Genomic DNA, 24,836 nt, shown 5'->3' on the forward strand with positions numbered 1-24,836 from the left:
GTCTTATGGGATGGGAGAGTCTCTAGGAATAGCACTGGTACCTACAGCTACCTTTGCTGCATATTGCGAGCCTGTGCTTTTGACAGGCCTCATGAAGTCAGCAGCTCTCAGCTGCTGGATCATTTCTCAAAAGCAGTCATAAAACCCTCTGTGAATTCTCCTGTGACTTCTGTTGGGGACAGCCTTCCTCTCACACACCCAAGTGTATGGTGAGGGAACAAATACGGCACCCAAAACATCCATTGAGCTCACGAGAGCTAATAAAGCCAAGGTCATCTACACAAATAATGCATCATTTTAGCCATAGCTCTCTGTGCTCCTCTTCAACTTCCCTGCTTCCTACATCCAGTCTGAATGAGAACAAAAAGGAGCATCCAGCCTTGAGAAGTCTTATAGTGTTTGGCTTAAGGCATCCAAGAGGATGTATTTACAGATGAGCCTGACATAACACTGAAAAGAAAAAAAAAGAAAAAAAAAAAAAAAGAGAGAGAACTTCCTATCCAACATGCCAATTAGCTGTTGTTGCCTTTGATGTCTCCAATCTGTGAATGAAAACATGAGCAGAGCCCTACTTTTAACAGGCTTAATTAGTATCTGAAAGAATTACTGTCGCCTTAGAAATGCAGTTCTGCAGTTCGCATTTTGGCCATATTTATGCAGTAATGAGTATAAATGCACATAATTAAACATAGAAGCCTGCCAAACTACCTTTGTAGTAGTAGCTGTATATAACATAAAAGCGGCTTTCAGTCTCCGAGACTTCAGGTTATAATCATGTTCATAAAAATAAATGATGAACATGTATTAATACTACAACAGTTTCATAAAAGAAACCAGACCTTCCTTTTACAATCACCCTTTCTATTTTTTAGCCTTTACTCAAACAGTGGAACTTATAAGTTCGTGAACATGCTTAAGCTTTGTCCAGACAAACTTAAGCTTTGTGCCTTTTCCAACAGGACTACAGGGCTTTCCAAAGCCTGACCCATTCTGAGGAAGACGATTACAAAACTCTATCACTGCATGAGATCAAGGCTGAAAAAGTGGGAAATGGAAGTGGTGACTGTGTATTATTAACTGATTGTCACACAGCATTGGGAGCCCAAGCTTCTGCATGGCATCTCCAGCTGTACAAATATCCCAGTGCAAAAAAGGAAGTGTACATGCTACTGAAACGGATGTGTTATTGGGCAGCTAGAGGGCTGAATTCTACTCTTGCCTTCCTTGCTGATTTGCTATGCGACTGTAGCCAGTTTGGGATGAACCATAGGAAGTCAACATTTATCTTTGTTAAGATTGGGAGCAAAGCCTGAAAAGTTAAAATTCTCAGTGGAAAAAAAAAATTCTGAGGGAAACAAGTGTTTTGCTTCAAATTAAATGTTTCATTCCAGTTCCTCCTTTCTTATTTTATATAAGACAATATCAGCTTTTCAAAATGAAAAACTTTTAACACATACAAATTTAAAAGTTTTGTTCAGAGACGGCGCATTTCAAGACTTAGGCATCAGGAGAAACTCAAAGTTGATACCATTTTGCAAAGCACTTCAGTGGCAGTAAGCAGCCCTAATCAACAGTAGAAGTGGTGTTTTCCTTATCTTCACTATCTTTGCCCCTCAACACACCCATTAGCCTATGGATCAGATTGCTCCTGTCTGAAACTCACGGTACTCAGCTGTTTTTTGAAGGTCCTTATTCTGCAGTTGTTGAACAGAAGGAACTCTTTAAGACTAAATGCTCAAAAGTATCTAATTACTTTGTGGATGCTCAACTTCCTTTGAGACTCAGGTACTTCAATATAACAAAGAACTAGGACTTTAATGGCTTCACTGTAGAAATTTTGCCTGCATTAGGACTGAAGACCACACTGTCTGTTCAGGTACTCGGGCAGTGTATTCCAGAAAAGCTCCATTACACTACATACAGCTATTCTGATTTCTGACAACTTGGGATCTGGCTCTCAGCTTCATAGAGCACGTAAGATGCTCAGATCAAAGATGCTGCTTGAAGTTAATTTCTTATTATTTAAGATATGTTATGATTACACCACCTGCATTTTATAAACTAAACCTAATTGCAGACAACAATAATTTTCGTAAGTTCAGAAATTCTTGGTTGTACTCATACTGTTGTTTTTTCTCCTCTTAAAGAGAATTAAAATGATTAAAAGCAGTCCTGAAGAAAAAGCCTATAAATCTCATTTAGTAACCACTTAATTAGTTTGATCTCTAAAAAATATTCTAATGTTGCTGGTTCTGCTCGCTGAATAGTTGTCAAGTAGCATTTTGTCAGAAGAGAGTGAATAAAGGACTGGGTTGTGACTTGGTGCACCGCACCTGGAAATAAGGACACTTCTCAGTCCCTCAGTGGCCGCCTTGCATCATGATACCTAGATATTGGCATGTGAAAGGTGTTGCTACGCACCCAATTTATTCTCCTTCTGCAGTAGCTGGCTGGAGAACGGACACAGGATGGACTTGGTCTGCTCCATTAATACCACCAAGACCTACTCACCAAATACGGTGTTCCTGGTCCAGCTCTGCCCAGCCAGGCAGCTACTATGCTCCCCAGGACCACTGCCCCATGCTACTCAGGATCGAGGCAGAAGCAATGACGTTAGCCTGTGGCGGCAGTGTCAAGACAGCAAAGTGAAAAGGAAGCTTGTAAGCAGGTGTGAGCTGACTGTCTGACTTGTGTTGCTCTGCCTCATGGCAGAGGAGATAAAATCTGGCTCAGGGCCTGGATCTCAGGGCTAGGGACCATACACACTTCCCCCTCCCACCAGGGAAAAACCTGCACTTTTCCACCAAGCCCACATATCACAAAGCAACCAACTCCCACTGAGCCAAAGGGTTAGCATGGCACATGGACAAATGAAGTGAAAGAGTCTGAACCAGGAAATAAGATGCTGTGATAGCACAGCGTGCACTCTCTCCCCCAAAAGTCAACACACCGGTGGAATCCAACTGTTCCTGGCTGTGCATGCAGCTTTGGGCAGGAGAGCTATGAATTGCTGCTGTCCTCACAGGGTCTGACACTGCCCTTATTGTTAGGCCACTTTTCTGCTCCTGGCAGAGGAACACTTTGCTTGTGAAAGCCAGTGAGCCCAGAGGACTCGGGGCATGCAGGTGAGGATGTGCTGGCCCAAATGGCTCTTGATCATTACAGTGGACTGAGACAATGCATGTTTTCAATCACAGTCACATGCAATTGCCACACATGTTCATTATAAATAATTCAATTCAGATAACCTTTCTAAAGCAAGAATATAAAACAGGTTTTATCTGTGGTTCAGATCACTATCTCCAGAAGTTGATACAGCAGTGTGACCAGTCCAGTCAGTGATGAGCCTCCTGCTTTGCCCGAGGCACAAGTGAAGGCTTTGAACAAGCTCACCATGCTCCAAGTGCAAGGGAGCTAGAGGTAGGACAGTCGTGTGATATATGAAGCCACAAAGCCTTGTGCGCTCCCTATCTGTGCAGTCACTCCTAGGGGTGAGGAAACTCAGATTTCATGGGGGCACACCCTGGAAGGCAAAGTAAGGGCAGAGCAGACCCAAGAGTCACCTCCTCCTTCCCTTGGTGAGGCAGCAGCAGCTCCCCTGAGTCCCCTCAGCACAGGCCCAGGCGCTATGCACAGTCTGAGCAGTCAGCTTCGAGGTCCATTGGAAGCACTGTAAGGGGATGCAGCTGAAACACCCACACAAAGCCAACAAAGGGACAAGTCCAGGATCCCTGTGATGCACCCAAGCGTGACATGCTGGCCACGGTCTATTTGGCCCAAGGGAAGGCAGATCCTTGGCCCAAGCTGTGGTACTAAATAGGCTCAAACTCTCCCTTTCCAACCCAAGTCCAAGCCTGAGCATGCATTTGTACATAAAACACGTGGTGGTAGGTGATGCAGGACAGCAGACTCAGATCAGTATTTATCCAAGAAGGTAATCGTATCCTCTGTGGATGCTCCTGGAGAGATACAGCATGGTCAAGGCTTCCCGTGGAGTGTGCGTGCCCTCACACCACTTCCAAAGGGAACACACTGCCAGCAGGTTTCCCCAGGAAAATAAAGGCTTCCCCCACCTATGCCCACATGGTCCGAGTGGCCTTTCTTATTCTGGCATAAAGAGTTAGTCTCAACTCTCAGATACCTGGGGCAGATAAGAGAAATTGGTCTTAATTAGCTAAACATAGTATATGTGCTATTGCTCCACATTTATGTGGTTAAGGGAACATATGTCCGAGGAAACAATTTTGCTGTCGCTTCCTTTGTACCTTAGTTTCCAAACAAGTGGGTTATTGTTTTATTAAGGCAGCGAATTCCCTGACTGATGGCTGCATTCGCAGGATGACCTTGTCATTGTTTTCTCAAGTACTTGTAATTGTTACAGTGGAGAACATTGGGCTTTAATTATCTGTACTAAAAACTCATACACTCTGGTTACACTCTGCTGATTGTATTGGATACACTACGATATTTATTTGCCAAAGAGGGAAAAATGGCAATGGCAAGTCAGTCTAAGGACTCTCATGAGAGAAAGTAATGGTGGATATTACAGGTTCCTAAAATACTGTAATAGCATATAGTAATTCAAGCAAGCCTAGTAATCAGTTGATGCTTGGGTTCAGTACAGATTGCCTGCTATTATATCAGACGGTCTCTCAATCTTGAGAAAATATCTTTAAGGTATAAACATTTAAGCATAAGAGGTATAGAATGTAAATACCATGGATTGGCAAACGGTGCATGCTGCAGAAACATTATGACTTCTTCTCCTTATTTGAATATAATGTATTCATTTCACACATCCAGCCGCTGGGTAGCAACACAAGGCTTCAATTGCCATGCATGCTCATTATAAATAATTTAATTCAGAAGGCCTTTCTACAAAGTTCATTCCCTGTGAGGATTTCCCACCAGCAGTCTGAGCCCAAACTTCTTCTGAACCAAAGTCTGTCAGTGACTACAGTGGGGCAAGACAAAGAGCACAGCTACAAACCAGGGCTCAAAGACACTAAAATTTTACAAACATACATGAAGAACATTATATTTTGACAGAAAGACTTTAAGCGAAAAAAATATATATGTGGAAATCAGAAAGATCTATGCCATGCCAGATCCCCATTATTATAACAATATTAAAACCTTAGGGTTTCTGTTGTCAGCTTAGTATAGAAAATAAAGCCATATAGAATATAAAAGTAATAATGCCACATAAAATATGTCCTGAAATGTAGAGCTATGAAGTATTCCCCAGCATCTGTATAAGAACAGATCACTTGAAATGCAAATAGTTTATGCTATTGCCCAGCCCTTGAGTACCTGAATGCAAAATGCCCAGTGACTTTGACAGTATCTACATTTTCCCCATGCTGTACTGCATCAGCAGCGGTATGCGTAAATGAGAGGAAGATGCCAACAGGACATTTTCTGGGACAGGCCCTCCCCTGTGACATTCACTCTTCCACTTTGGACCAAACTACCTCAGTCTGTTTATTCTTAACACATAGCATGAGACCCATCTATTTTCACTGGGTTTGGGAAAAGGAAAAAAGTGGAAAAGATAAATTCTCCTAAAGATGGTCAGACAATTTTATATCTATCAGACACAGCAAGTAAAATTGAAGGAAAAATGCCAGTGCCAAAGGCCCCTTCAATCTAAAAAAAGAAAGAAAAAAAAAACGGAACCACAGTCTGGAGCTGAAGTGAAATAAATTCAGATTAGAAATAAGGCAGAGTTATTTCCCTCCCCTCTTACAGTGAGGAAATGATGTTTCCACTGCCCCTCAAAGTGTTCAAGCAAAAGCTCAGATGCCATCCTCAGAGTCATGTTTTCATCGGGCACTAGAATTTGGCATTTGTACAGGGGCCACTTTTCACAGAAAATAGCATTCAGGAGACGACCAAGAACATGATCTAATAACTCTGTCTTGCTTTCATGGCTTTCAATTAATAAAGGGGATGAATTTCTTAGGGTGAGCTGTGGCTGAGAACTGATGAGTATCTTTTAAAAGCCCTGCATTTTTAATGCTGGATGCATACGTTAAGAACATAGCAAAGGTGTTTTTTTCGTGTTTTAAATCCAAAGAAATATAACTGACAGAACCAACTGAGAAATCCAGAGCTGACAGTTATTATCATTGTTATTGCTGAATGTAGGGTTGGGGGATATATGGAAATACTTCCACACAGCGATATACAATATGGAACGATACACAGCATGTTAAAATATACATTACCTCCCATTCAAACTCTGAAGAAAGTACAATAAAACATACCTCATGAAGGAAGGGTATGTATAAAAAGATGAATGCCGCAGGTGCATATTCCCTTCCTGATGCCTCATTATATGTGTAGTCAGTACCATAATATGCTTTGCTTGTCATTTTAATATAACTTTGAAGTCCATTTCTGCCATATTCTGCTGCATTTCCTCACGGTTGTTAGTGTTTTGCTCTATAACCAGCCCAATTGATTTCACAGAGTGAAATAAGGGTGGTCTCATCTGGTATTATTTAAAATGCAGAGACACATTACAGACTAGTTTAAATGAGACTATCACAGAAATGTATGTGAACAGGAAACATGAGCTATATCTTGGGGGAATTTAAGTCCTGTTTGGGTTTCATAAAGTTATTTTCTGTCCTAATTCTTGCATGTTTTGAATCACTAGGAGCTCTTTACCAGGTTCATCTTCCAAATATGTGTATTATATAAAATATTATTATTGCTTATAATTTAAACATTGTATTTATTATAAACAAAATATCTTACAAGCCTATTTTGAAGTTGCTTTACTCCATAATTAAGCCAGTTAAACTTGCATATATTGACCAGGAAGAAGTTATGAGCCATCATTTCAGCATTGTAGTATAGAGAGAAATGTCTGACATACAAAAGCACTGATGCAAAGTGACTTCAGAGTTAATTCATTTCAGTTCACAAAACATATATTCAATAGTGAGAAAATATTCGGGAACAATTTCATTTGTTATTAAGTTTAATATACTGTGGCAGTATTAAATAAAGCACATATATTAAAGCCAATTCTTTTTGTTTAAATTCTTCCTGCTAAACCAGCCATGTATTGCACTGTGAACTGATCAAAACTACAGCAAGATACTTGTGCCAGATTCTGACCCAGGGCCCACAGAGAGACGCTGCTTTCACTTCGCACACCTATCTCACCAGCCTGCCACCTCTGATTCTGGAAAGGAAAGAATAGCTGAAAGTTATTTAAAATGAAAAATGGGCATAGTCGTTGCCAGTGTACACACTTTGGAGTGGCCTGTATTTTTCTACTAATGTGACAGACACTTAAATGAAAGAAGTGAATTCACGGCTACAATAAAACAGTGGCCAAGTCTCCCTTACCCTTATTTTATTTCTAGCAACAGTAATAAAATGGCTGTTTATTGAGTTTTCTTCATTCTTTCTTTTCCTTTTTGCTTCACAATCAAACAAAATGTTATTTATGAGAAAATAAAATAACTTATTTATTAAATCCTTGTTCTTGTGGTTCCACAATAAATTGATGGCAGGATTTTATATATTAACTGGTGCTGATGACAACAGTCTCTGCTTTGAGAAATGCTTGGATTCACCTAAAGGGCTGTGGTTTTACTTCAGCATTAGCGAAAAATCAGCTAAGGATGAAAAGTGAAACCCAGCTGTGAAAACAACCTTAATCACTGATCATGTGGTAATGGTGGCAAGGCTACGCTGATTGTTTTAAAATACCCATAAAAGTTGAAAGGCTAACAGAATAAATATAGTATGTATGTACTTATGCACAGGATAAGTGTTTACCAATGCTTCTCCATCCTCGTGAGGCCAGGTAAACAATTGCAAATGAAAAACAAAGGATGTGCACAAATATACTTCCAGAGAGGCTGCCACAATCAGACTCTGTACGGCAATGAGCACCCCCTGAAGTCCCCCCGAACTCCCCCCTGAAGTCAGGGAAAGAAATAGATGATCAACACTTTGCTTTGAAAGTCATCGTAGAGCACCCAATGCACGCCAGAGCTCCCAAGTGCTGTGAATAGAGAGTGGCAGTCCCTCGGCACAGCCAAAATCAGAAATTCAAAGACGAGTGGAGAAGCAGGAAACGAACCCTGCCACATGGAAGGAGGACTCCAGCAGTTCCTGGGATTTCTGATCTCTGCTGGAACAAATCTATACATATTTCTCCATTGCTTCTTCTCTCCAAAGTCCACTACCTGTTTTCAAATCCCCTTTGGATAGAGGGGTGCTCTATAGGCATTCACACAGAGCCATTCCAGCAGATATACCCTGGCTCCTTAGTCCTCTGCTGCATGTTCCTCTGTGAGACCACAAAACCTAGTCTGGGCCCAGTAAACCTTGATGCTGGACCAAATGTTGCTTCTCTCACTCATGTGTAAATTCCTATTAATGCGACTGAGGTTCTTTTATGAATCAGCCATGCAGAATTTGACCCATTTCCACAACAGCCCTCTTCATTTAATCCTTCTGCAGAAAGTGTCACTTAAGATATTTGTTTCAATAAAGTTATTGATTTCATATCTTCACCACTTTTGCTACAGTATTTTAGGTCACTAGGTCATGTGGCCCTGCCTCATCCAATAGCTGTCTGGTCGATATCTTAAAAAACTTCAGTATTGACTGCTGGAAGAATGATCATGCAAAGAAAGGGACCTGACATCAGTCAATCGGATTGTGTTTGGCAACCAAAGGGGGTAAAAAGTGAACTTGTACTGATAACTGGATCAGCCTAATAAAGATACATGTGTCTTCAGCTTTAAAGCAATTGATTCTCCTAAAAATGACATGAAGATGTGACTTGAAACAGTTTGGGACTGAGCCAAAGTCCACTGAAACCAAGATTCCCTTCAGTTCAATGAGGCTTAGAATCAGGCCCGCTGTCCACAGGACTAAATTGATGGATGAGTTAAGACACACATGTATTTGATGAGAATCCATCATCTTGGTATTGCAGTTTGGAAATAAAAGCAGATTTAAAGCAAAAAGAAAATATCCAAACCACTAATTTCAGCAAGGCTGCTGTCCTTCACTCGGTCTCCCAGAACAGCTTGAGAAACAGTTGCATGAATTTCTATCTTTAAAAGTTGTAATCAGGAACCTAGACTGATTTCTGTGCCTGAAAAGGCAGAAAGAACAGGGGGTTTTACAATCTGTATGATTTCTCTGTGTGTCCTTAGATCCTAAAGTGCCAAAGACGGCTGCAATGGAATGCCCCAGGGAAACATTTTCTTCCACTGAGTAGTTAAGGTGCCAGCCTAGATAACTTAGAGTAGACAATTAACTTTTGGACAGCAAATTTAGATAATGAAACTTGTAATTTTGGGAACTCTCCCACCCTCATCTATGTTTCATAATCATTTTGATATATATTTCAAGCAAAGGTTATCATCAGAATTAATAATAGCTAAAATCTGGCAGTTGGGAGTTTTGTTCCCACTCCTGGTTCCACCATAGCTACAGATTATTCTCAATGCTGGTATCTGCAGTTGCTCCAATATCTGGAAAATGGGAGTCATAATGTTTATCAGAAAGTACCATTGTTACGGATAAAATTCTGTATCTATTTATGACTTTCTCTCTGTCTATTTATGATAGGCTTATCAAAGCAACACAGTATATAGAGTTGTTCTTAATATTCCCATCATCCAGTGGTAAAAAACACATGAGTAATTGATGCTTTTACTGAGAACTTTTCTTTGCAAAGATCTTACAGACTATTCTTTTCTGTGATCAGTCCAAATTTGCTTGATTGCTGCACATAATAAAAGCAACTTCCTCCATCAACATTACATGGGTTGTTCCTATACCTGTCCTGCAACACCATTATAAGACAACAGCATCCAAAGACCTCAACAAGTCTTGGCACTTCAACTGAAAGAGGTATTGAAGACAATAATCCCTTTCCAGAAGTGTTATTACACTTGGCACAGACACAAGAAACAAAGGGAAGCAAAAGCTCGGAGAAGCAGGGATGTTTTCCTTCATCAATTGCTAAGCCCAAACTATCCTGATGTCCTGACCTCTGTGCTGCATCGCTTCCCCAACTCACTGAAAGGCAACTGCTGAATTCTGGAAATGCTAAACCAGAAGGTCAATATACGAACCACACTTTTTTTCTTTACTTTCCTGCTACTCTCCTCAAAAAGCTGCCACTGTCTCCTTTGATTGCTCTCCCAGGGCACTAACAATCTGAATCTGCCAGCCCTCCACAACCATGGACATATTTTCCTTGCCTGACTGCAAGTGTTAATGGAAATGAGAAAATGGCAAGTGGGCCTCAACATTTGTTGAGAGTTGAAGATCTGAAGGTTGTCTTCAAAATCTCATCCAACCATGAGAGCTTTGCATGGATACAGGCTAAGCCTAAGCAAGGGCCCCAGGTTTGACACACAATTCTACCCGGTATAGAATGATACTATTTACAGAATGGTACTATTTTCAAAGCAAAATACAGTACACCTCAATTAGAAATAGCTGAGGGCGTGGTTTTGTTAGCCTTTTTTATTTCTGTAGCTGTGACTATTATATTGGCTGACACGTGTTTTTAAAGCTCTTGGCATTGCTACTTGGCTACAAAGGACATTAAATGATACCTTTTTTAGCTACTCTTTTATATACATATATATATAGAGAGAGAGGAACAGGACAGGCTTCTTCATTGTTTTTGGCTGTCAGCTCAAGCACATTGTCTTATCTGCAAATCTCTCCCCTAATTTTCCCTAATCGTCACACACTGAAGATGCAGTATTTTCCATAGGGATTCACTTCCAAATGTGACAGTATTGTCAGTCAATTACTTACCACACATTATAACATTTTCTTTCACATTTAAGCTTCCTGGCTGATGGAGTTCACAAGCCTTTCTTCCTGTAGAATTGGCTCTGCAGTTACCATGTATCAGGTGCCTAATAGATTTCCCTGGAAATACAGGTCAGCTTGGATCTGTTGCAACAGTCGTGTTGCTTGGATCTGCTGCAGCAATCAATCTGCTTGATGAATTTTACAGAATAGTTGCTAATTTAAATAATTCTGAAATTATAGTTCACTCTGATTCACAATCCAAGGTGCCAGGCCTGGCTCTGAGTTCACGTCCAAATTTTCAGGTTGAATATATAGCTAAAATAGGAGTCCTAGCCTGGACTTTGTAACTTAGATCAGGCTTTCAAAAGCTTTAATTAAGAAATATTTATCTCTAGTGCTGAGGTTTCCAGTGTTTCTGTTGCTTCTTGCCTGGTGCAGTTTTTTTTGCATCCATTCTAAGTGCACAGAGCATGGTTGTGAAAGGCTACAGTTTGATTGCATGCTTTACCCACTTTGCCTGGCTATAAATAGGAGGGCATGCTTTCACTCTGCATTCAGGCAGACTAAAAAATTACCTTCCCTCCTCCCCAGTCTGGAACAGAATAGTGAATTACCACATCTCAGCTAGGAACATAGTAATAAGGGAAGGAGTAACTGCATGCCAAGAATGCCTTAAAGCACTCCAACGTAGTTTAAAAAAGCACACTGGGCAGTACCTTCAGTGTGCCTGCCTGACTATGCAGGAAGTTTTTCTGTGCTGACAAGAGTTGGATTTCAAATATCAAAGAGGTCTTGCAATAAAACATCAGGTAATTTTACATTAGATTCCCTGCTGGTGTAAATCAGCTGACAGTCCTAGTCTAATTTGCACCAGTTGGCAGAGCTGACCCTTTGACTTAACTCTCTAGATTAGATCTAAAAGAATAGTCTTTTTATTCTCCGTATGTCTCATATCTCTATCACCTTCATTTCTAAAAATCATGATAGAGGAGGATTGTGCACCCATCTGAGACTGTCTTTGACAATACTGATTTGTAACAACATGCTCAGCTTCTGTGCCTCCTCTGTCCTCTCCAAACCAAATTCACCACAAATAGCACTGCAGTCATTTCAGTGAAGTTCTGCACTGGAGGGAAGAAGTCTGGGATGTAATGGAAGTTGGTCAGGTTCAAAAAACTGTGAGGTGATTTTGTAAATGGTCTGGCACTATTTCCTGTAGCTCAGCGTATCGTTAACAAAGGCAGCCCAGAGCAGCCTGTCAATATGGGCAAATTAGGAATGTGGCAGTCTTCATTGAATTCACCAGGTTTATTCTACTGAACAGTTAAGCTAATAGGGCTGGAGTTTCGGCATCTTGCTTAGCTACTAAACTCAAAAACTTGGAGTCTCAGTTCTGCCTCCCTCCTACTGCCCCGCACACACACGCTTCCCCAGCTCTGCTAGCATTTGAAAATCACACAGCCAGCAACAAGATTTAGGGACATTTTCACTAACCCATCACAACTGATAAGCCATGGCAGCATTGTTAACTTGTTGTTTAAATACAAAGCATAAACCATTTTTGTCTTCATGTTAACTGTCTTCTTTGCATATAAAACAATGAAAAACAAAGGAAAAATCCATTTCTGACTTGCTCCTTGGCTAGTGGGAGGAGAACCTTCGGTTGCTCATAGGGTTGTTCTGGGCTATCATTTTCTGTGACATGCTGAACAGAGCAGGGGGGACACTACCAAGAGTTCAGCCTTAAAGACTACTGTGAAACAAGAGAGGTCCATGTTTGCTGTTGTCTTGCCTGAGAAGGCACTGGGAGCAGTGTCTGCAAGAGTTGTGTTTCCCATGCCAGTCTTCCCTGCTTTGCCTGCTGCCAGCACCTCTTTGCCTTCCTCCTGGGCACAGTACTCGTTCTAATAACAATGGAAAAGAATTGGAGAAGGACTGTATCCTACCTAAATGCACAGTAAGAAACAGTTTCCCAGAAGGATCTGTGCCACTGTAAGCTTTTTTTAAATACTTTGTGCTTTCCAGGCAATATGGGCAAGGACTATCATATAAGTGAAGAGCTGTGAAAACTATGACCAGGAGAAGCCTATTGAAAATGCTGAAATTAAGATGTTACTTGGGAAAGGAAAGGATTAATACCCTGGATAATCTAAGCATAACTAGAAAATGTGGTTCTTTCATCATTCTGTGTGAAAGGATGTTGTTCAACACACCCTCCTGTAACTAATAAGGGTAGAACTAATATGATAAATAATACACCCCTAGAAAAAGGATTATTGCAGCAGTAGAAGGAGTGATTTTTATAATCAATGTAAAATAGGTAAAGCCTTGAGTGTCACACCTAGAATATTGGTTAGTAACGCTGAGCAAGGAGAGAGTTTATAATTCACAGGGTCTGACTTGAAGTTCATTTGCAGAGAAAGGAATAAAGCCATTTTATGTGGCTGATACTTGCAACGCACATAAGCACTTTAGACAGATAAATAGACATATTTACATATGTGCATTACAATGCAGTTATTTTTTATTCTTTCACATGTGTATCTGTGTATTTTGTACACATTCTTTATGTAAACATGTGCGCATATGCAGAAAAAAATATCCACATATAATGTGTTTATAGACATAGATATATATGCTCACATGCGTGCACCACTAATGTATGGATGTAGGCATATGTCTTGAATGATTGTACAGTCTGGGGCATTGTGAAGGCTGCTTAGATGCCAAGGCTAATGTCAGAAGCTGCACCTGCAAGGAGGGGCTGCGCAGCACTTGGAAGGAGGCTTGAACTCTACGAGCGTCTGAAGAGTCTCCACATCCCACTGATAAGAGAATCTTGCAGCTGGGGGGGGTGCTTACTTGTTTTTTTATTTGTTTGCTAATTGTATTTGTTTTAGCTTTAATTCCTTCAGACAGGTCGAATAGTTTTGGCCCTCACTCACTTCCCAGGGACTGTGCCATCTTAGTGAGAACCAGGCCTCTGCGACGAGAAAAGGGTGCCCGCACGAAGGAGCAGCGGGCGATGCTATCGCGAGCAGCCCCTCTCCCTGGGAGACGAGACCGGCGGAGGTGTGTGCACTGAGTCTGCAATAGCCCTTCTCCTTCCCTCTCGCTCTATCTGAAGTCTGTTGTATATTTGTTCCTTCACGGCTCCTCGTCCTTAGATTAGATTTCTCCTTTCTCATTACCAACCTTAATAGACCCTTCAGACCTCATTCCAGCCCCAGATATTATCTGACCCGTATAATTAATTAATTATAGCCCAAATATTATAGATTATTAAAAATAGCATAACTAATAGTGTAATATCTCAAGCTGTCGACTTTAATAGTCAACATTGTCTTGGTCTCTCTTATCAGGCTGGGACACCCGGTGAGAATATTGATTTCTGGTAATTTTAACCATCATCTGCCATCCTGATGGGTAATTGTCAGATTTTCACCAGAGTCAGAGCTCATTTGAAATCGTTAAACCGTCGGCAAGGCTCACAGTTGATCTTAATGTTTCCTTTTTCTCCCCCTTCAATATGTTTCAGCAACAGAGAGGAAAATAAATAGAAAGAGAAAGAGAGAGCGAGCGAGAGCTGCCTGCGTGCCAGCCAGCTGATTTCTCTCTTATTTTATTTTTTCCTTTACGCGCGCAGCCCCTGTGCATGCAGCGGGGCTGCGGGTGTCCCCAACGCCACCACCCCTCATCTAACCTTTCGTTAAAAAATAATAAGAAATAAATAAATGAGCCACTTGTCCCTGAAGCACGCGTGTGTCGCCGGTGCGGGCAAACGGGATGGCCGCGGCTCCCTCCCGGGCCCTGCTGCCTCCCGGCTCGGGGAGGGGAAGGGGGCGAGGGGAGACGCCCGGCGCCCCGGCGGCCCCGGGCCGCTGCCGCGGATGTCCCGCGGGGGCGGCAGCCGCAGGCCGGGCCCCGGCGGCAGCGGGGTCCGCGCTCCCCCTGCCCAGCGTCTCCAGCCTCCTGCGAGCAAAACGGATCGGCTTTCACGAGGTGTGTGAAAAAGCCCCTGCAGAGGCGATCTCAGCCGCGATAAGTGACAACAAGGCACTTTATTAGTATTTTATATAAACTGCCGGCTGCTGGGAGATAAGCGCCCAAATTAAAGGAAGCGGGGGAAGCTGCTTAAACGGGGATCCCCCCGCTGCCTCCAGCCTCCTCGGTCTGCGGCACCCATCCCCAGGCGGCCCCGGGGCTGCCCTTGGGCGGTCGGGGAGATGGGAGGGGCTGGCGAGAGGCAAGGGATCTGTATAATAGATCCTCCGAGGATGCCCCTAGAGCATTATTTAAACTTCTAATTATGATTCATGTGTGTGATAATATTAATTTAATAATCAAGGAGCTGTGCAGGAAGCATTAACCTCAATTAAGCTCATTACTACCCTAACCTGGAATCCCCAGGGCTTTTAAATCTTCTACTATGAGGACCTGACACTGCATTGATAGAGGGCGAGATCTGCTTTAGAATCTCTCTCCTTTTTTTTTTTTTTTTTCTCCTTTTTCCTTAAATCATTTGCCTTCTTGGATAGAGTTAATTAATTCCCCGACTTTGGCTCGGGGGGCGCCTGCCGGGGAGGCCGGGCACCCCGGGGTGCTCCGACACCCTGCTGCTCAGCCCTGCCCGGCGCGGGCACAACACAAGGACGAGACCAAGCCCCAGGTACAAGACCCCCCGCTCCTCGGGGCGGCCTGGGGCGCTTCCTATTTTGTTGTTATTAAAAACAATAACAGCGGTGATAATAATAAATGCTAAACTCCGCGAGGGAGCCGCTCAGAGCAAGGGGGGCTGAGTTTTGGAGCCCAGATGTGTTTGGAAACAAAGTGGGGAAGCGGAGAAGCTCGAGGGACCCCCCTCCCGGCGCGGGCAGCGGCGGCAGGGGCAGACCTGCGCCCCCGGGACCCGCTGTGCCCCCGGGACCCGCTGCGCCCGGGCCGGGGCCAGCGCCGAGCGCGGAGGGACGCGGAGTCTCGGCGCCTGGTGCGCGCACCGAAGTGCCCTTCGCGGTGCTGCAAGGGTTGCTAAACTGTTTTACCGCGGCGATAACTACCCTTAATTACCCGGAGCTCCACACACCCCGGGGGGGTGGGGGGTGGAGGTGAGTAGTCAAAAAGGAATAAGGAGGAAAAAAAAAAAGGTTCGTTTGCTGCACTGGAGTTTGTTGCAGTCTAATTTGAAATTAACTGATAATTAATTAAGTTCGAGGTGGAAAACCGCTCATAGCTGCGAGTGGGCCCTCCCCTGCGCCCCCGGGACCACCCCGCGGGGCTCCCCGCACCGGGGCACGGCCGAGGCCTCGGCTTGGGGGCTGCTGCTGAGCTGCTGCCGCGGGGTCGCAGGGTCGCGCCGGGCCGGGCCGGGGGCTGCCGCTGCCGGCTGGAGCTGGGGCGCGACGTGCCCAGCCTGTCTCCCCGGCGGGGCTGGGATGCCCGGGCCTCTCCCTGCGCTTGGGGCAAAGAGAAAGCGCTGGGCGCCAGCAGGGCCGGGGCAGACCCCTGCTGCGGCGGCCCTCGCTGCCCTGACCGTGCCAGCCCAGGTTATGAGCTTCCCGGCCCTGCATGCGGCATCTCCCCCGGGGCCCGGGCTCCCCCTGCTCCCCGCCGGGGGCGCAGGGCCTCGGGTGCCGGAGCAGCCGCGGGGAGGCCGGCTCCTGGGAGCCGCTCCGGCCACCGGCGCCTGCAGCCTTTGGAAATATCACCTCCTCGCAGGTATAATTCAGCCTAAGTACAGAGATAACCATCGCGGCGGGCGGGAGGCTTGTGAAAGCGCGCGGGTGTTCCGTGCGTTTCCCTATTTATTTCGGAGAAGGAATCATTCCCGCGGGATCCTTCGCCAGCAGGGCAGGGAGTCGGCGCCCCGGGCTCCGCGTGGCGTTCACGCAGCCTCTCCGGAGGGACGGGGGGGCCTGCCACCCCCTCGGCCCCAGTCCCCCCTCTCCCCGCCGGGGGAGGCTGTTGCTGGTCCCTCCGGCGAGGGAAATGGAAAGGACTGTCTTCCCTTCGAGCCGGACGGGACCGGTCAGCCGGCCCGACCACGCGAGAGATATTGCATGTCACAACTCATCTAGGGCCCCATAATCAGCGCTAACTTTCTGGTGAACAGATAACCAGAGATGGCAGATGGATGGAGATTGCACAAATGAGCCTCTAATTGACAATCAATTGTGATTAGGAGCAATAGAACATCTTTATAACACTCGCTTTAAAACGCCGACAAACAAAAGCGCCGGGCGGGCTGGGGGGCCCCGGCGGGCCGTGCCCGTGCCCGTGCCCGTGCCCGTGCCCGTGCCCGTGCCCGTGCCCGTGCCCGTGCCCGTGCCCGTGCGGCGGGGGCAGGTGCGAGGAGCGGCAAGGTGCTGCGCTCCCGGGCTCCGGCTGCTTCTCCCCCACACAAGTCGGCCCGGCTGCCGCGTCCGGGAAGCGGGGCTGCCTTCCCTGCCCGGGCAGCCGGGCACAAAGGTTTAATCGCCACTAGAATGAATATTTTCTAAGAGCTATTGACCCAAGAGATAAGAAATTCCCTACCGCCACCGCCCCTTAAAAAAAAAAGTGGGTTTTTTTCCGAAAGAGGTACAAATGCAGGCGATTACCATAGCAAATCTGATAAAGCCAAGTCATTGGCATCTACCTAAACCACCAGCTACTTTTCATAAATAATATCGCAGAACCACGGGCAGAAGTAATGGGAGGAAAATTTATCCGAAACAAAAGATCAGATCAAAGTCACGGGCAGGGAAGAAGGAGAAGAGGCAGAGGAGCTGCTAACAAACAAACAAACAGATGTGTGTGTATGTGTGTACATGCAGATTAAAACTTCGCCCTCGCTGTGTGTTCGTGGCAGCCCCGCCGGTAAGGTCAGGAAAAGGGGGAGAGGTAATTACCTACACATGATCAGAGATTATACATACCATTTCAACCCAGGAGGTGATTTATAATTTAAAGATAAAGCATAATAAAGTCATAAAAGGGAAAGGACACTGTTGTGGTGTCTGATTAAAATCTAAGGGCTGGTGTATAATATATGAGCGGGGGCTGTTGTGGGCTCCCGCTCAGCGGGACTCCCCTGGGCCCAGCCCGCTGATGGACTAATCATGTCCAAGCCCTACCAAAATTACAAGCTGATTGTTTTACCCATTATTTCTCCCAACTTTTAATTTCTGCTTTCTAAAGGATCATTGCCCGCGGTAATTGCAAAGGACCTGTCCTTGTATGTGTCACCAGCCTCAAAGACAAAAAAAATCTAATTTTCCTTTTATGCTTTCTCTGTTTTCCTACCTTTTTTTTTTTTCCTGGCAGCTAATTCAAACTGAGTAGCGACTAGAGCGTCCAAAACAAGAATGAAATTGATATGATCAAAGCACACACGGCTACACGAAGGGGAAGGAAATTAAGTAGGGAAAGAAATTCTGGTTTTGTAATCCACAGATAACTCTTATTTCCTATTTCTTCACTTTCCATAATTAAAACCACTTTTAATAAGGCAGTGTTTTTTCGAAAGTGGAAGTTAGCTCTGGCTATTGCTTTACTTCTGCAAGGGAACAGACCCTTTTTTCCCAGTTACTTAGAATTTATTAATCGTCGTGTTTTGTCTTGCGCTGTTTTAACGTATTAATTTTCTCCGAGTGCTTGCCTGGCACTTACGTTTGATATTTAATTTTAATTAATTAGCTAGGGCAGAGAGAAGCGTGTGTATGTGCGCGGACAGGAGCCCCGCTCCCACCCCTCAACCTCCGTCCGCAATTTGCCCCTTTTGTTCTAATTTAATAAATCCAGCAGGGGCAGGGAAACAGGTGCTCGGGGCTGACACCGCCGAGCCCACACACACGCACACGCATAATCCCCTTTTGATCATATAACTCCACTATTAGGGATGGAAGACCTTAAGTTCCCATTTTGTGTGTATAATATCTTCTTTATATTGATCCCGCAATTATTTAAAAGAAAGCGTCATCTCCTCCCACTTCTCCAAATAAGGCTATTTAGATGCTTTCCAGATGAGTGGAGGTGTGCTGAAACAGAGCTGACAGCCAAGTATATCACAGCCAACACCATCCTTCATTCGCTCTCTCCCGCTCGCCCCCCTCCCCCCGGCGCACACTTTCACTGTGTCTCTCCTCCAGTGATGAAGATTACAGACTATTATGGGCAAGGGATTAATTTGTAGCCAATTACAATCCAGTGCTAAATATGAATGCATAAATAAGATACAGCCGTGCCTCGGTGTGTATGTGTGCGGTGGGGGGGGCAGGAGTGCCTGGGCAGCCTGGTGAGGATGATGAGAAGGAAGAAGGAGCAGCTGAGTGGAGGCGCTGAGCCGAGCATCACCTTGTGACTCCCTGCCTTCCCCGGAGGCGCCCGGCCGGCCGGACCCAGCGCAGCCCCGGGGAGCTGCAGGCAGCGGCTCGCCCCTGCCCTGCGCTCCGCTGCGCGCAGAGCCGCTCCGGAGCGGGGGCCGGGGAGGAGTTTCCAGCTCAACTTCGCCGAAGGAAAGGGGGGGGGGAGAAAAAGGAGGTGGGGGGGGGAGAAGTTGCAACCGAGAGGGGCTCTGCAAAGAGTCATGAATGTGAGCAGAGACAAGGTCGGTGACATCTCCATCCCGGCAGCGGCAGCCGCGGCGGTGACAGCCCCCGCAGCCGGCATCGGCGGGGAGTCCTGCGGCTTGCACGGGGAAGGCATGGACAGCCATGGGGAGCAGCGGCTCTCCGCCGGCGGCGAGCTGCCGCTGTACTCCTGCCCTGGAAATAGGGACAGGCAAGGGGACAGCCAGAGCAACACCCCTGGACAAGAGGGGGCAGTGGCCGCGCTGCCCATGGTGCACAGAACCACCTCCTTCTCGGTGCTCGACATCCTGGACCCTAACAAATTCAACAGCAAAAGGAGGCACTGCGCGGTCTTGTACAAACCGGTGGGCACCGAGTTCACGCTGGGGGCAGAGGATAAGCCCGAGGACTCAGGGACGGAGCTGGCCGAGCAAAAGGCTCTCGCCGAAGATTTCGACACGTGCAAGAAGTCCGCAGACCTGATCAGTAAGTAGGTTTGGGGGCTCGGAGCACCCCGGGGAGGGGGGCTGCAGCCGGCGGGGCGGGGAAGGTGCCTGCATGCTTTTAGACCCCCCATCCCAAGCCGGGCAGCCTGGTGGCACACGGGCGCTGGGGGCCCCGGCTCAGGGCGAAGTGCAACTGCTAAATACAGGGAGGCGGAGAAGTGTCGAGGCTGCGGGGGGCACAGCGGCCGGGCACAGGCAGAGCTGCCCAGGGCTCGGCGCGGGAGCGGGCCGCCTGCCTGCGCTCGCCCCCTCTCCGCTGCCCGGAGCTGCGCGCCGGGCCCGGCCCCGGCTGAGCCGCCTGCGGAGCCCTCGCCGGGCAGGTGCCGCGGGGAACTCGGCGAGAGACCCCGGGCAGCGGGAGCGGCGGCTCCGCGGCCGGGAGGGCAGCGCAGCCCCGCAGCGGCAGGATCGGGCCCGGGCAGCCGGGGGGCCGGGAGGGGAGGGGATGCGGGATCCGCTCCCTCTTCTTGCTCCTCCCGGCTGCCGGCGATAGGCAGCCGCGGGTCAGCTCAGGCAAACCGGCTCCTAGTGCCGAGGCTCCAGAGGGGCCGGGCGCGGCCCTGGGGCTGCGAAATCCCCGCCCGGCAGCCCCACCGAGGCAGTTAAGACTTTTATATATGTTCTGCCCAGCCTTCCGACCCGCTCTCCCCTTCCCCCCGCAGCCTGCTGCGCGTTGCTCTGGGCGACAGATTCAATTTTCTCTCTCCCCTTGGCTTTTTTAGGACAAATCAGACTAATTGTGACAAAATGCTGGTTATCTCTGGAAAAACAATTAAATTCCTTCGATTACATTTAAGGTAAAATGTGCTTAGCAGCGTAAAGAGGCTGGATAATGGGGGAAATCGCCCCAGAGTGGCATGTAGGACTGCCTGGATCGATATCCTATTATCGAATTGTGCATATCTCTTTCAAGCACCTTGCAAACTCTTCCCTAACATCTAAATTATAGGGTCAAAATTCGGATAATTACTCGATTAAAACCTATTACACTTATTAGGGCTCGCTATTGATCGGGAATTGCATTCGACCCAAGCTCTAGATTGCTTTTTCTTTCTGGGTCCAAATATCCCAACTTTCTCACCTCCAACCGGCGCGACGCCGGGGATATCGGAGCACTTCCGGGAAGAGACAGCGCTGCTGAAAACCGGCTACAGCTACTCCGTGTCCGTGGAGGGGAGAGGAAGGGGGACGAGGCTGGCGAGTGGCAGAGGATAAACTTTTCAGAGAGGGAAAAATAATTTCTCGGTGTTTAAGGCGGGAGAGGACTCGCAGTTTCCTAAGCCCGCCGTAGGATGTCTCTAACATCAGGCAGCGAAGGAGTTCTGGCATCTGTTCCAGCCCGAGCCTTTTACAACATCTGTGTTTTAATCATAAAGCAAAAACCAGAAACGAAGCATTAATAGAATTCCAAAAAGATTTTTTTAAAATCAGTTTCTACCGGGCATAATTATTCGTCTAAACTGATCTGACTTTTATCATACTAAATAGGTCTGTGCAATCAGAAAGACCGACGAGGTCAGCCTATCACTAATCTTACACTTTTGTCTCCAGACAAGGAGAGAAATGCAACTCTATTCACTTCTCTAAAAATAAATATATTTGGAGACACCATGAAGCAGGATGCTTCGCTTACTGACAAGTTTCCCAGACGTTTCGCACGTTTAGCTCTTCAGTCATAACACATTGATATTATGTAAAGGGAGAACAGCCACAAATAGATCTGCAGCTACTCGAAAGTCATGACAGTTAATTCCAGTTTTTCCCCTTCGTAAATAATATTACTTCAAATTGCAGTTTAATTCAGGAGAGGAAATTGTTCTGAAAAGTATCTCTAGCCAGAAAAGTACCAACACCATAAAAATGTGGCTTTCTGGCAAAAGGAGAAAGAAAACAATGTTACAAATCACTTGTAAAACTCATCTAATCTTAAAAATAACTATTTAAACTCCCTACTACATGTTATCTTCCAGAAACACAATTCCAAGTTCAGCGTGAATCTGCATCGCCAGTTATATTCGCGTTGCATTTTCTGTTTAAAGAAAATTTTAATAGCCCTTAATTGAACGGCGGCTGGCATTTCCTAGAGTTTACTGGAAAAATAAACTCTAAAATAAGAAACTCGCATTCCCTGTTTAGTGTGTGTGAAAGCTACACGTAGTGGTGTTACGCTTATTACCAAGATCCTGCCACGCAGACGTATCTACACACATTTTTTATATATTGTTGCAAAAATTATGCACTGTAATTTACAGCAAGTTCTACAGGTTGTAGGGTATTTAACTGGGCTTCATCTTCATGCACTGCTTCAAATTGGGAGGGGGGAAGAAAGACTAGCTACGTTCACATTCACGTACGGCAGTGATTATACCTTTTTCTCTATTCGCCACTTTGAAAGAAAGCTGGAAAAAACTCTCGGTTAATGAAGCCGGCGTTAAGGGCAGTTTTCCGGGTAGAGATGATTCCAGTAAACTTGCCTGCCCCCTTTTCGCGTAGGGAGCCAGCCACACCCGGCGTTAGCCGAAATCAGCTCCTTCCACAAAACACACTCTCACTTAACACCTCTAATGTTAGCTACGGGTGTCCAGCATTAGACTGTGGACCGAGTTTGAGATGTGGGAGGATATTCAGTTGGGTGGGGGTGGGGGGTAAAAACCGACTAAAGCACGCACGGGATGACAGATAAGCGAACCACTTCTGTTTGCATACCTCGGTTAAACGAGTTAAACGAGCTCCCGCTTAGAGACCTACCCGGAGCTACACCCCCGTCGTAGGTGTGAGCGGCTACTTGGGGCGGGAAGTTTAGGAGCGTCTGAAAGAGACGGATAAGAAGGATCGCATCTGAACAGGGTCCTCTGCCCCCCGACCTGCCCGTGTGCCTCCGACATGCCCCGTCACTTCGGCGCGAGTTTGCGGAGAGCATTTGCCTCCCGGCTCTCCCGGAGGAGACCGAGCCCCGAGGTCCAGAGGAGCCCGTTCCCTTGAAAATACTGTTTTCTTTCAGGCTTCATAACGACAGAATTGTCAACCGAAGTCCAATGGCCTTAAATATCGGATAATTATCTTGTTCTCCGATGGAAACCTGTTAATTGGAGCGTAATATAAACCCAAATAAATTAAATGACCGTTAACTAGTTTGTACATTACACAAAATGAGTTTAATTAAGTTTGTATCTGCTCTGCTAATCAATACAAGTATTTACTCCACTTTAATACTTCCGTCTCATGAAGACACGAGAGGCCAAACAAGGCGGAGAAAGGGTTAAAAATGCCAGAGCAAAAGCCGCAAATCTCCCCTCGGCGCGGAGAATTCCGAAACTAGAACCGCTAAGAGCGATGCGGCATCGTCGCCGCCCGCTGCCGAAGCGCTCGGGCGCGGCGGCCGCTCAAGGGCTTCTCTTCCCCCCGGCCCGCACCTCCCGCCCCACCTGCCCCGAGCGCGGCGGCGGCCCGCGGGCGACCGGCACCGCCTGCGCGGAGGCCTCGGCGGCCGCTGGGCGCTTGGTGCGCTGGCCAGCGGCGGTGCGAGGGGAGAAGCCTTTCCTGCGCGCTCACGTTTGGGTGCCGGCCCTTGTCGGAGCTGCGCTGCTCGTAGGGTCAGCGCTGGCAAACCCGCCGCGGGCTTGGCCGTTCCCGGCGGCCGTCGCTCAGCCCGGCGGCGCTGAGGGGAGCTGCCACCCCCGGCCTGGGGGGCTGAACGGCCCTCTGCGCGGCCGAGCGGCCCGGACTAGCCGGCTCCTCGCCTCGAGCCAAGGGCCCCTGGGCAGGGCGGCCCCGCTGCTGGGCGCTGAGGCGCCGCAGGCAGCCGGCCCCCGCCCTCACGGCAGCGGCGATGCCAGCCGGCTGAGCCGGCTCCCAGAGCGGGGCCCGGCGGCAGCGCCAGCCCCGCGGCGCCAGTGTCTCCTCGGGGCCCTCACCGTGGGCGGCTGCACCGCAGGGGGCTCGGGCTGGGCCGGGAGGGGGTTGGGCTGGCGGCGGCGAGGCCTAACGGGGCTGTCGCTTGTGCGCAGAGGACGGCGAGCTCTACAAGGCCGAGGAGTGCGACCTCGACTACAGCAGCCGGCCGAGCCGCAGCCCCGACAGCGAGCTGCCGGACGACGAGGAGCTGTGCAGCGAGGAGAGCAGCAGCAGCGGCGGCTCGGCGGCGCCCGGCGAGGCCGAGCCGGGCCACCACCACGCCGAGGCGGGCGAGGCGGGCGCCGGCCCGCCGCAGCCTCCGCAGCCTCCTCCGCCGCCTCAGCAGCCGCCGGCGCCCGGCGGGGGGCAGCAGAGCCAGCAGGCCAAGCCCAAGAGGAAGCGCACGGGCTCGGACTCCAAGTCGGGCAAGCCCCGGCGGGCGCGGACAGCTTTCACCTACGAGCAGCTGGTGGCGCTGGAGAACAAGTTCAAGTCGACGCGGTACCTGTCGGTGTGCGAGCGCCTCAACCTGGCGCTCTCGCTCAGCCTCACCGAGACGCAGGTGAAGATCTGGTTCCAGAACCGCCGCACCAAGTGGAAGAAGCAGAACCCGGGCGCCGACACCAGCGCGCCCACCAGCGGCGGCGCGGGCGGCGGCGGTGCGGGCGGCGCCCTGGGCGGCGGCGCCCTGGCGGGCGGCCTCAGCCCGCTCAGCCACTCGCCGCCCATGGGCAACCCGCTCTCCATGCACGGCCCCGGCAGCTACGCGGGCCACCCGGCCGGGGGGCTGGTGTGCGCCGCCCAGCTGCCCTTCCTGCCCAGCCCCGCCGTCCTCTCGCCCTTCGTCCTGGGCTCGCAGACTTACGGCGCTCCGGCTTTCTACACCCCGCACCTATAAACCCACCGCCCGCTTCCCTCGGCCCCCACCCCGGCCGGCCGCCGCGCTCCCCTCGGGCGCCGGACACTCACCTCGGGCTGGGGGCGGCGGCGGAGACCGCCAGGGCGCTGCTGCCCCCGCGACGTGGAGGCGACCTGCTTGGTAAATTAAGAACAACACGGTGGGAAGAGGAGA

General features: G+C 48.0%; 1 protein-coding gene across 1 annotated transcript; it reads left to right on the forward strand.

Annotated features, from left to right (window-relative positions):
• Positions 1-19,381: 19,381 nt before the first annotated feature.
• NKX1-1 (NK1 homeobox 1) lies at positions 19,382-24,836 on the forward strand. Its single transcript, XM_026112701.2, has 2 exons — positions 19,382-19,850; positions 23,878-24,836. Exons 1-2 carry the CDS (start codon positions 19,382-19,384, stop codon positions 24,660-24,662), a joined length of 1,254 nt encoding a protein of 417 aa, XP_025968486.2. The 3' UTR covers positions 24,663-24,836.

Source organism: Dromaius novaehollandiae, chromosome 4, assembly GCF_036370855.1.
Source record: "Dromaius novaehollandiae isolate bDroNov1 chromosome 4, bDroNov1.hap1, whole genome shotgun sequence".
In the NCBI taxonomy this organism is placed as follows: Eukaryota; Metazoa; Chordata; class Aves; order Casuariiformes; family Dromaiidae; genus Dromaius; species Dromaius novaehollandiae.

Excerpts from the sequence above, each read along its gene's own strand:
- NKX1-1 (XM_026112701.2), top strand. The coding sequence starts at position 19,382 with ATGAATGTGAGCAGAGACAAGGTCGGTGACATCTCCATCCCGGCAGCG. Across the intron at positions 19,851-23,877 it reads GAAGTCCGCAGACCTGATCA|AGGACGGCGAGCTCTACAAG; the intron begins GTAAGTAGGTTT and ends GCTTGTGCGCAG.